Genomic DNA, 12,926 nt, shown 5'->3' with positions numbered 1-12,926 from the left:
GGTGGTGGGCCAGCAGTACCTCCTCTTCAGCGGCCCACACAACAGGACCCCCCCCTCAACGGGCGCCTCCTGGCGCACGACCGGGCTTGTCCGGATGGCGACGGTAGAAGTCGGCCAGGAGGGCCGGGTCCAGGATGAAGCCCTTCTTCACCCAGGAGCGCTCCTCGGGTCCGTACCCCTCCCAGTCCACCAGATACTGAAAACCCCGGCCCATCCGACGGACATCAAGGAGCCGGCGGACAGTCCAAGCCGGCGCCCCATCAATGATCCGGGCAGGAGGCGGCGCCGGACCCGGGGTGCAGAGGGGTGAGGTGTGAAGAGGCTTGATCCGGGAAACATGAAATACTGGATGTATCCGCAGTGAGGCCGGAAGCTGGAGCCTCACTGCGGCGGGGTTGACGACTTTGAGGATCTTATACGGTCCGATGTACCGTTCCTGGAGTTTTGGTGAGTCGACCTGTAGAGGAATGTCCTTGGTGGACAACCAGACCTCCTGCCCAGGACGATACTTGGGGGCCGGGGCTCGCCGCCGGTCTGCATGTTTCTTCGCCCTCGTCCGGGCCTGCAACAAGGCAGAGCGGGCGGCACGCCACACCCGACGGCACTTCCGTAGGTGGGCCTGGACCGAGGGCACACCGACCTCTCCCTCAACCACCGGAAACAAGGGGGGCTGATACCCCAAGCACACCTCAAACGGGGAGAGGCCGGTGGCTGATGACACTTGGCTGTTGTGGGCGTACTCGATCCAGGCCAGGTGGGTACTCCAGGCCGTCGGGTGCGCGGCTGTCACACAGCGAAGCGTCTGCTCCAGTTCTTGATTCGCCCGCTCTGCCTGCCCGTTGGTCTGGGGGTGGTACCCAGACGAGAGGCTGACCGTGGCCCCCAGTTCCCGGCAGAAACTCCTCCAGACGTGTGAGGTGAACTGGGGACCGCGATCGGAGACGATGTCTGATGGTATGCCATGCAGACGGACGACGTGGTGGACCAGGAGGTCCGCTGTCTCCTGGGCCGTTGGGAGCTTCGGGAGGGCCACGAAGTGGGCCACCTTGGAGAAACGGTCCACTATCGTGAAGATGACGGTGTTTCCCTGGGACGGCGGGAGACCCGTGACGAAGTCCAGGCCGATGTGGGACCAGGGGCGATGAGGCACGGGCAGTGGCTGTAGCTGCCCTGAGGTCTTCCTGTGGTCGGCCTTGCCCCTGGCGCAGGTGGTACAGGCCTGGACGTAGTCCCGGACGTCGGCCTCCAGGGATGCCCACCAGAAGCGTTGCCGGACGACTGCCACGGTCCTTCGCACCCCTGGGTGACAGGAGAGCTTAGAACCGTGACAGAAGTCCAGGACTGCAGCCCTAGCCTCTGGTGGGACGTATAGTCTGTTCTTTGGTCCGTTTCCGGGGTCCGGGACACGGGTCAGGGCCTCCCGGACGGTCTTCTCCACGTCCCAGGTGAGGGCGGCCACGATAGCAGACTCCGGGATGATGGGATCCGGGGGATCCGACGGTTCCGTTTTGACCTCATCTTCGTGCACCCGGGACAATGCATCCGATCTCTGATTCTTGGTCCCGGGACGATAGGTAATCCGGAAGTCAAAACGGCCAAAGAACAGTGACCAGCGGGCTTGCCTGGGGTTCAGCCGCTTGGCGGTCCTGATATACTCCAGGTTCCGATGGTCAGTGAAAACCGTGAATGGCACGGCTGTTCCCTCCAACAGATGTCTCCACTCTTCGAGGGCCTCTTTCACAGCAAGGAGTTCCCGATTGCCGACGTCATAGTTCCGTTCAGCGGGGGTCAACCTGCGAGAAAAATAGGCACACGGGTGAAGGACCTTATCGGTCTTCCCACTCTGGGAGAGCACCGCTCCTATCCCTGAGTCCGAGGCATCCACTTCAACCACTAACTGGCGGCTAGGATCGGGCTGCACCAGAACTGGTGCAGATGAGAAGCGCCGTTTCAACTCCTTGAACGCGGCCTCGCACCAATCCGACCAGGTGAAGGGAACTTTTGGAGAGGTCAGGGCTGTCAGGGGGCTGACTACCTGACTATAGCCCTTGATGAACCTCCTGTAGAAATTAGCAAAACCGAGGAACTGTTGCAGCTTCCTACGGCTTGTAGGTTGGGGCCAATCTCTCACCGCCGCAACCTTGGCCGGATCCGGGGCGACGGAGTTAGAGGCGATTATAAACCCCAGGAAGGACAAAGAAGTGCGGTGGAACTCACACTTCTCGCCCTTCACAAACAGGCGGTTCTCCAACAACCGCTGCAGAACCTGACGGACATGCCGGACATGAGTCTCAGGATCTGGGGAAAAGATGAGTATATCGTCCAGATACACGAAGACGAACCGGTGCAGGAAGTCCCGCAGGACATCGTTTACCAACGCTTGGAAGGTCGCGGGAGCATTAGTGAGACCGAACGGCATGACCAGGTACTCAAAATGGCCCAACGGGGTGTTAAATGCCGTCTTCCATTCGTCTCCCTTCCGGATCCGAACCAAATGATACGCATTCCTAAGATCAAGTTTGGTGAAGATATTGGCTCCATGCAAGGGGGTGAACACCGAATCCAACAGGGGCAACGGGTATCGATTGCGAACCGTGATTTCGTTCAACCCCCTATAATCAATGCATGGACGAAGCCCGCCATCCTTTTTACCCACAAAAAAGAAACCAGCACCCATCGGAGAGGTGGAATTCCGGATCAACCCGGCAGCTAATGAGTCCCGGATGTAGGTCTCCATTGATTCACGCTCCGGCCGTGAGAGGTTGTACAGCTTACTGGACGGAAACTCACTGCCTGGAACCAAATCAATGGCACAATCATACGGGCGGTGGGGAGGAAGCGTGAGAGCCAGATCCTTGCTGAACACGTCAGCGAGGTCATGGTACTCCGCCGGCACCGCCTTCAGATTGGGCGGGACTCGGACCTCCTCCTTAGCTTGGGAGCCGGGAGGAACCGAGGAACCTAGACACTCCCGATGGCAGGTTTCGCTCCACTGAACCACTACCCCGGACGGCCAATCGATCCGGGGATTGTGCTTTAGCATCCATGGAAACCCCAAAACCACACGGGAGGTGGCCTGAGTCACAAAGAACTCGATCACCTCCCGGTGGTTACCTGACACCACCAGAGTTACTGGAGGTGTCTTATGTGTGATTGGTGGGAGTAGGGAGCCATCTAGCGCCCGAACCTGCACAGGCGAGGTAAGAGCCACCAGAGGGAGCCCTATCTCCCTGGCCCATCTACTGTCAAGCAGATTCCCCTCAGAGCCCGTGTCCACCAGTGCTGGGGCCTTCAGGGTTGAATCCTCAAACAGGATCGTGACTGGGAGTCGTGTAGCCATGTGGGTGTGTCCCACGTGAATGTTTTGGCCCACACCTGGCCCAGTCTCTAGGGGCGGGCGGTTGGCGTTTGACCGCTCAGGGCAGTCTCTCACATGGTGCTCCATTGAACCACAACCAAGACACGCTCCGTGGGTCCATCTCCTCTGTGCATCTGGTGCCCTAAATGTTGCCCTACTCGTGTCCCTAGCTTCGTCAGTAGGGGGAGCTGTGACCCCACGGAGCGCAGGAACAGAGGAGCGTGGGGAGGGCGGAGCTCGATCGGACCCGGAAGGGAGAGGGACGACGCGTGCCTGGCCACGCCCTTCGCCTTGTTCCCGACGGCGTTCTTCTAACCGGTTGTCGAGTCGTATGACTAGATCGATGAGCCCATCTAAATCCCGCGGTTCGTCCTTAGCCACCAGGTGCTCTTTTAGGACCAGTGACAGTCCGTTTACAAAGGCAGCGCGGAGGGCAGTGCTATTCCAGCCGGATCTCGCCGCCGCGATGCGGAAGGCGACTGCATAGGCAGCTGCGCTCCGACGCCCCTGTCTTATTGACAGTAGTGCGGTTGAAGCGGACTCTCCTCTGTTGGGATGATCGAACACCGTTCTGAGCTCCCGTACAAACCCATCGTATGTATGAAGGAGCCGCGAGTGCTGCTCCCAGAGCGCTGTAGCCCAAGCGCGTGCCTCCCCGCGAAGCAGATTTATCACATAAGCTACTTTGCTAGCATCAGTCGCGTACATCACGGGACGCTGTGCGAAGACGAGCGAACACTGCATCAGAAAGTCCGCGCACGTCTCCACACAGCCTCCGTACGGCTCTGGAGGGCTTATGTATGCTTCTGGGGACGGAGGAAGGGACCGTTGAACGACCAGTGGAACGTCACGTTCGCGCGCAGGGTCCTCGGGAGGGAAAGCCGCAGCGGCGCCCGAAGGGCGCGCCTCCACTTGTGCGGCGAGAGCCTCCACCCTGCGGTTTAGGAGAACGTACTGCTCGGTCATTAAATCGATCCGAGAGGTGAAAGCGGTGAGGATCCGCTGCAACTCACCGAGTACCCCTCCCGGAGCCTCCGCCGCGCCTTGGTCTTCCATTGGCCGTTCAACAGCCGGTTGACGCCCCTCGGGGTCCATGACGCTGGCCGAGATATCCTGTTGTGAAAGTGTTGGAACACGGACCCACAACAGGGGGCGCAATGAACGGACAATGGAGAAGGTAAATAACAAGATTTACTTCTGTGACACAGGCACAATTAATATAACAAACACAATTTGGGGTCGAATCCGCTGGTGTCGTGTGGGCAGGCTCGAAGGTAGGAGACGTCCGTCTCAGTCGAACCGGAACCACCCAGATCTCCTCTGCCACCGAACCCTGGAAATACTGGAACCGCCAAGTCCCGAATTCCCAGGTGGCCACTGCCTCCGCTCGTCGGATCCGGTACTGCTGGCGGGAGAGAGCAACAACACACAGGTGTGGATGACCGCACCCAGTAACGGAGAGGGGAGAAGCCGCCTCCACCTCTTGTCAAAGAACAGCAGGAAGGTGAGTACTTATCCAAAACAGTGAAGCTATCTGTAGTCACCAGTCCTGAAAAGGTTTAATAGGTTTAGCTGGTTAATATATAAATGCAGAGAATACTACCTTAGTCTTAGGCGATATCTCGGCACTGAGGTGGAGACGCCGTCCTCCTGATATACCTCTGTGCTGAGTGGAATAGCTGTGTCTGGTGATGGGTGACAGCTGTCACCCAGGCTACTCCCATGATGCGGCAGCGCCCTCTGGTGCCTGGAGCCCACACTCCAGGCAGGGCGCCCTCTGGTGGTGGTGGGCCAGCAGTACCTCCTCTTCAGCGGCCCACACAACACCATGTCCATGTTGGCTTGGAATGTTGATGTACAGCAGCAAACCCGGCGGTAGCCTTCAGCATGAGATCCTGGAGCTCCTCGTCTCCTGAGGTTAGCAAAAATTATGAGGGCAAATTATACATGAAAATATTTACAACCCTAAGCATCACCCAAAAGGCCACAAAATGTAGAAATTATAAAATTATTTATCTGAATCTGTGGTCAAGTGAATCAATTAAATCCACACAAAATTACTGACAATTTAGAAAATATAAATCACAAACTTATTTAAAATCAATGTAAAAGAAAGTCTACTAGAGGAAGAAAACTTATATTCAACTAGATTACTAGTTTTGATTTTTATTGTTTTAAAAGTGGTAAAGAGTGTGATTGGAATGATAAAGTTCACTATTTCATTATTCATAACATTATAATGATCATACCATTAAGATCATTATCATAAATATGGTTCACTCATAAAGTCTCATATCATTTAGCAGTGATTTAATCATTTAACAACATTGTTTCCCATGAAGAGTCGAAAACAGAAACACACAGACTCAGTGCAGACTCGGCCCAATCTTCACTCTTTGTCACCATGGCAACCGAAGCGCAACTTGTTGCAGTCACCTGTTTGCTCTTTTTATTTTCTCGCCTTTCTGCGTCAGTGCAATGAAACAGAAGGAGACGCAGATTTCTTTGACGCATCGCAATCATGTCGGAGAATTTTGTGGTATTAATAATTTAATTAATTAGTAATTTATAACAAAACAACAACAACAATAATAATAATAATAATCAATTAATAATTAATCATAAATTAATTGATGTTGATAATACTAATAATTAATATTGTTAATTGATTAATCATTAATTGATTGATTAGTAATTAATTAATTAGTAATTAAAATAAATAAACACTTGAAATATATCAGTATGTGTGCAATGAATGTTTACACTATACAAGTTTCAGTTTTTGAATGGAGTTACTGAAATAAATCAACTTTTTCATGATATTCTAATTATATGTCCAGCACCTGTATGTATGTTTTGGGCTGCATCTAGTTCTGTTAACCTTATATTTCTTTTTCAAATTCTCCCATTTTTTGCATCCAGCCCTATTTCCTTTAGAAATTTCCTTGACAAGTAATAACAGTCTGTTAGGACGTCAGGTTATGTGTTACACATATACATGTGTGTGTATATATTTTACAACTTATTCCCATTGATGAAACTTCTCCTCATTTTCTGCCTGAAAGCTTATTAGGAGACGAGTGCACTCAGGGTTCCCTGTTTGTTTACTAAATACACACACGTTACAGACCTTGGAATCCAACAGCAGGGGTCGCTATTATCCAAAGATTTATGAACATACAAATTAACGTGCTTATCTTTTATCATGATTTTCTCCATTGTGAGATATAAAAGTGTCTATCGTAGCGTTCGTGTGTATGTGCATTATAACGCCTCAGCACACGAGCGAAGTTACGTTATTCTTCAGAACGACAATATACGCAACATGCATCCAGCAACATACATGTTGCTGTCATAGACAACTGCCTGTAAAGTTTTTTGGCAAGTTATAACTTTCTAAACAGCGTAATTTGTAATAAAAGCTGCTTTATTTGTGCGGCTCTTTCGGCGCCATGTTTGTTTCTGTGGAGACAGCAGTAAGCTCCTCCTACCCCTCCAAACGGAGTGTGCATCCAGATTCACTCCAGACAGAGGGATTTGAAGCCCTTCGCCTACCCCTCCGCCTCGCTCCAAAAAGAGAATTGAGACACCCCTCTGTCTCTCGTGCCTGCGCAGAACGGAGGGGAAGGGGTAAGGGGAAGGGCCAAGGGGTAGAATTGAGATTCAGCCTTAGAGTGACCAGCAAAGTTAAGAACCGCTATAAACAATATTCGTGGGGCAGCACAGCAAAACAATCGTGCATTTTGTGATAAAAGCATCAAATTTGGCACACATAGTTTAAATTAACTGTTTATTTTAAGATATGGAGCCATCCTGGAGCTGACCTCTAATGAGCTACAGGGGTCAATAAAGACTTACACAGGGGTCAAAATTTAAAAATGCTCCAATCGTGTTGAAAACTACACCACATTATTTGTCTGATCATAACGATTCCAAAAAGGTATAGTTTGGACTCTCTATGACTGAATGTTTTGAAGTTATGGGGTAAAAACAGCAAGAATGGTGACAAAGGTCATTTTCAGTTTGTACAGGGGTCAAAAATTAAAGTTGCTCTAATTTTAGTAAAAAGTGATGTAAGATTTGTCACCATTTTTGTAACATTTGTAACCAGGCCTTAATACACAGGAACAAAGCCTGTGTTATTGGCCTGTGCTGTTAGCCTGTGTTGTTAGCCTTTGTTATTGGCCTGTGTTATTGGCCTGTGCTATTGGCCTGTGTTATTGGCCTGTGCTATTGGCCTGTGCTATTGACCTGTGTTATTGGCCTGTGCTATTGGCCTGTGTTATTGGCCTGTGCTATTTTCCTGTGCTATTTGCCTGTGCTATTGGCCTGTGCTATTGGCCTGTGTTATTGGTCTGTGCTATTGGCCTGTGTTATTGGCCTGTGTTATTGGTCTGTGCTATTGGCCTGTGGTATTGGCCTGTACTATTGGCCAATGCTATTGGCCTGTGTTATTTTCCTGTGCTATTGGCCAATGCTATTGGCCTGTGTTATTTTCCTGTGCTATTGGCCTGTGTTATTCGTCTGTGCTATTGGCCTGTGTTATTGGTCTGTGTTATTGGTCTGTGCTATTGGCCTGTGTTATTGGCCTGTGTTATTGGCATGTGCTATTGGCCTGTGCTATTGGCCTGTGTTATTGGCCAATGCTATTGGCCTGTGTTATTTTCCTGTGCTATTGGCCTGTGCTATTGGCCTGTGCTATTGGCCTGTGTTATTGGTCTGTGCTATTGGCCTGTGTTATTTTCCTGTGCTATTGGCCTGTGTTATTGGCCTCTGCTATTGGCCTGTGTTATTGGCCTCTGCTATTGGCCTCTGCTATTGACCTGTGTTATTGGCCTGTGTTATTGGTCTGTGCTATTGGCCTGTGCTATTGGCCTGTGTTATTGGCCTGTGTTGTTAGCCTGTGTTATTGGCTTGTGTTATTAGCCTGTGTTATTGGCCTGTGTTATTAGCCTGTGTTATTGGCCTGTGCTGTTAGCCTGTGTTGTTAGCCTTTGTTATTGGCCTGTGTTATTGGCCTGTGCTATTGGCCTGTGTTATTGGCCTGTGCTATTGGCCTGTGCTATTGGCCTGTGCTATTGGCCTGTGCTATTGGCCTGTGTTATTGGCCTGTGCTATTTTCCTGTGCTATTTGCCTGTGCTCTTGGCCTGTGCTATTGGCCTGTGTTATTGGTCTGTGCTATTGGCCTGTGTTATTGGCCTGTGTTATTGGTCTGTGCTATTGGCCTGTGGTATTGGTCTGTGCTATTGGCCTGTGTTATTGGCCTGTGTTATTGGTCTGTGCTATTGGCCTGTGTTATTGGCCTGTGCTATTGGCCTGTGTTATTGGCCTGTGCTATTGGCCTGTGTTATTGGCCTGTGCTACTGGCCTGTGCTATTGACCTGTGTTATTGGCCTGTGTTATTGGTCTGTGCTATTGGCCTGTGCTATTGGCCTGTGTTATTGGACTGTGCTATTGGACTGTGCTATTTGCCTGTGCTATTGGCCTGTGCTATTGGCCTGTGTTATTGGTCTGTGCTATTGGCCTGTGTTATTTTCTTGTGCTATTGGCCTGTGTTATTGGCCTCTGCTATTGGCCTGTGTTATTGGTCTGTGCTATTGGCCTGTGTTATTGGCCTGTATTATTGGCATGTGCTATTGGCCTGTGTTATTGGCCTGTGTTATTGGCCAATGCTATTGGCCTGTGTTATTTTCCTGTGCTATTGGCCTGTGCTATTGGCCTGTGTTATTGGTCTGTGCTATTTGCCTGTGCTCTTGGCCTGTGCTATTGGCCTGTGTTATTGGTCTGTGCTATTGGCCTGTGTTATTGGCCTGTGTTATTGGTCTGTGCTATTGGCCTGTGGTATTGGTCTGTGCTATTGGCCTGTGTTATTGGCCTGTGTTATTGGTCTGTGCTATTGGCCTGTGTTATTGGCCTGTGCTATTGGCCTGTGTTATTGGCCTGTGCTATTGGCCTGTGTTATTGGCCTGTGCTACTGGCCTGTGCTATTGACCTGTGTTATTGGCCTGTGTTATTGGCCTGTGTTATTGGTCTGTGCTATTGGCCTGTGCTATTGGCCTGTGTTATTGGACTGTGCTATTGGACTGTGCTATTTGCCTGTGCTATTGGCCTGTGCTATTGGCCTGTGTTATTGGTCTGTGCTATTGGCCTGTGTTATTTTCTTGTGCTATTGGCCTGTGTTATTGGCCTCTGCTATTGGCCTGTGTTATTGGTCTGTGCTATTGGCCTGTGTTATTGGCCTGTATTATTGGCATGTGCTATTGGCCTGTGTTATTGGCCTGTGTTATTGGCCAATGCTATTGGCCTGTGTTATTTTCCTGTGCTATTGGCCTGTGCTATTGGCCTGTGTTATTGGTCTGTGCTATTGGCCTGTGTTATTGGTCTGTGCTATTGGCCTGTGTTATTGGTCTGTGTTATTGGCCTGTGTTATTGACCTGTGCTATTGGCCTGTGTTATTGGTCTGTGCTATTTGCCTGTGCTATTGGCCTGTGCTATTTGCCTGTGCTATTTGCCTGTGCTATTGGCCTGTGCTATTGGCCTGTGCTATTGGCCTGTGTTATTTTCCTGTGCTACTGGCCTGTGTTATTGGTCTGTGCTATTGGCCTGTGCTATTGGCCTGTGTTATTGGTCTGTGCTATTTGCCTGTGCTATTGGCCTGTGTTATTGGCCTGTACTATTGGCCTGTGCTATTTGCCTGTGCTATTGGCCTGTGCTATTGGCCTTTGCTATTGGCCTGTGCTGTTTGCTTGTGCTATTGGCCTGTGTTATTGGTCTGTGCTATTGGCCTGTGTTACTGGCCTGTGCTATTGGCCTGTGTTATTTTCCTGTGCTATTGGCCTGTGCTATTGGCCTGTGTTATTGGCCTGTGCTATTGGCCTGTGCTATTTGCTTGTGCTATTGGCCTGTGTTATTGGTCTGTGCTATTGGCCTGTGTTATTGGCCTGTGCTATTGGCCTGTGCTATTGGCCTGTGTTATTGGTCTGTGCTATTGGCCTGTGTTACTGGCCTGTGCTATTGGCCTGTGCTATTTGCTTGTGCTATTGGCCTGTGTTATTGGTCTGTGCTATTGGTCTGTGCTATTGGCCTGTGTTATTGGTCTGTGCTATTGGCCTGTGTTACTGGCCTGTGCTATTGGCCTGTACTATTGCCCTGTGCTATTTGCCTGTGCTATTGGCCTGTGTTATTGGCCTGTACTATTGGCCTGTGCTATTGGCCTCTGCTATTGGCCTCTGCTATTGGCCTGTGTTATTGGCCTCTGCTATTGCCTCTGCTATTGGCCTGTGTTACTGGCCTGTGCTATTGGTCTGTGCTATTGGCCTGTGCTATTGGCCTGTGTTACTGGCCTGTGCTATTGGTCTGTGCTATTGGCCTGTGCTATTGGCCTGTGTTACTGGCCTGTGCTATTGGTCTGTGCTATTGGCCTGTGTAATTGGCCTGTGTAATTGGCCTGTGTAATTGCCCTGCAGCTGCAGTTGTCAGATTGAATTAATAAATGTATTTATTGATCAGACACACTAATGCTGAGTCACAGATATTTCAGTGACTTGTCACATTTATAATCCAGAAAAGATCATTTTGATGAGTCTGACCTTATCGCTGAGGAAACATTGAACCGAATATAAAACTCAACCATCTTAAACTGCTTACTCCAATGAAGGGTCACAGGGGCCTGGAGCCTGGAGCCTATCCCAGCAGTCAGAGGGCATGAGGCGGGTTCACCCTGGACAGGACACCAGTCTGTCACAGAGACACACGCAAACACAGTCACACCTACAGACAATTTAAAGTTTCCAGTCCACCTAACTAGAATGTGAAACTGAATCACAAATTCAAATGTCTCCTGAGAACATTAAAAACTCAACTTTAACTTTGTATCACTCAGTTTTCAGCCTGACTTAAAAAAGATAAAACTCTTGAATTTGTCAAGTCGTGTCACCTGCTGCTTCATTCTGTGGCAGATGATTGAAAGCGCAGTCAGCCAAACAGGAAGCAGGGCAGACACCCTGACACGCCCCTGACAATATCAGCCTGACAAGCTGCTTTGCTCAAAAGCTATGAGGAAGCAGGAAGTCAAACCTTCACCACTTAATGACTCTGTATGTGGGTGTGTGTGCATGTCTCTGTGTGTGTGTGTGTGTGTGTGTGTGTGTGTGTGTGTGTGTGTGTGTGTGTGTGTGTGTGTGTGTGTGTGTGTGTGTGTTCACAGATCATCAGAAGTTGGACCGCGAAGCCCGAATCTGTCGCTTACTCAAACACCCCAACATTGGTGAGTACTACTACTACAACTACTGTCTTTAAAACTGCTACAAGTATGACTGATGCTACTACTACAAGTACAATTACTGTTGTTACAACCACTATAGCATATACTTCTACTGTTACAACTACTACAAGTACTACTTCTGTTAGAGCTACTACAACCCCAATTCCAATTAAGTTGGGACGTTGTGTAAAATGTAAATAAAAACAGAATACAATGATTTTCAAATCCTCTTCAACCTATATTCATTTGAATTAACCACAAAGACAAGATATTTAATGTTCAAACTGATAAACTTTATTGTTTTTGTGCAAATATTTGCTCATTTTGAAATGGATGCCTGCAACATGTTTCAAAAAAGCTGGGACAGTGGTATGTTTACCACTGTGTTACATCACCTTTCCTTCTAACAACACTCAATAAGCATTTGGGAACTGAGGACACTCATGATCAGGTGTAAAAGGAGCATCCCCAAAAGGCTCAGCCGCTCACAAGCAAAGATGGGGTGAGGATCACCACTTTGTGAACAACTCCATGAAAAAATAGTCCAACAGTTTAAGAACAATGTTTCTCAATGTTCAATTGCAAGGAATTTAGGGATTCCATCATCTACAGTCCATAATATAATCAGAAGATTCAGAGAATCTGGAGAACTTTCTACATGTAAGTGGCAAGGTCGAATACCAATATTGAATGCCCGTGACCTTTGATCCCTCAGGCAGCACTGCATTAAAAACCAACATTATTGTGTAAAGGATCTTACCGCGGGGGCTCAGGAACACTTCAGAAAACCACTGTTAGTTAACACAGTTTGTCGCTACATCTACAAGTGCAAGTTAAAACTTTACCATGCAAAGTGAAAGCCAGACATCTGCAACATCCAGAAACACCGCCACCTTCTCTGGGCCCGAGCTCATTTGAAATGGACAGATGCAAAGTGGAAAAGTGTGCTGCGGTCTGATGAGTCCACATTTCATATTGTTTTTGGAAATCATGGACATCGTGTCCTCCGGACTAAAGAGGAAAAAGACCATCCAGATTGTTACTAGCGCAAAGTTCAAAAGCCAGCAACTGTGATGGTATGGGGGTGTGTTAGTGCCCATGGCATGGGCAACTTACACATCTGTGATGGTACCATCAATGCTGAAAGGTACATCCAGGTACAAAGCTTCAACAATTAGTGTCCTCAGTTCCCAAATGCTTATTGAGTGTTGTTAGAAGGAAAGGTGATGTAACACAGTGGTAAACATACCACTATCCCAGCTTTTTGAAATGTGTTGCAGGCATCCATTTCAAAATGAGCAAAT

General features: G+C 49.1%; 1 protein-coding gene across 1 annotated transcript in view; it reads left to right on the top strand.

Annotated features, from left to right (window-relative positions):
- LOC117517302 (calcium/calmodulin-dependent protein kinase type II subunit alpha-like) overlaps window positions 1-11,657 on the top strand; it is a 45,304-nt gene extending 33,647 nt beyond the window's left edge. Inside the window, exon 3 of the mRNA XM_034178280.1 lies at window positions 11,566-11,657. Coding sequence (XP_034034171.1) covers window positions 11,566-11,657 — 92 coding nt within the window. The remainder of the gene's footprint in view (window positions 1-11,565) is intronic.
- Window positions 11,658-12,926: the final 1,269 nt, after the last annotated feature.

The sequence above is a fragment of the Thalassophryne amazonica genome, chromosome 9 (assembly GCF_902500255.1).
Source record: "Thalassophryne amazonica chromosome 9, fThaAma1.1, whole genome shotgun sequence".
Classification (NCBI taxonomy): Eukaryota; Metazoa; Chordata; class Actinopteri; order Batrachoidiformes; family Batrachoididae; genus Thalassophryne; species Thalassophryne amazonica.
Note: the sequence above shows the minus strand (reverse complement) of the source record. Positions and strands in the feature narration are given on the sequence as shown.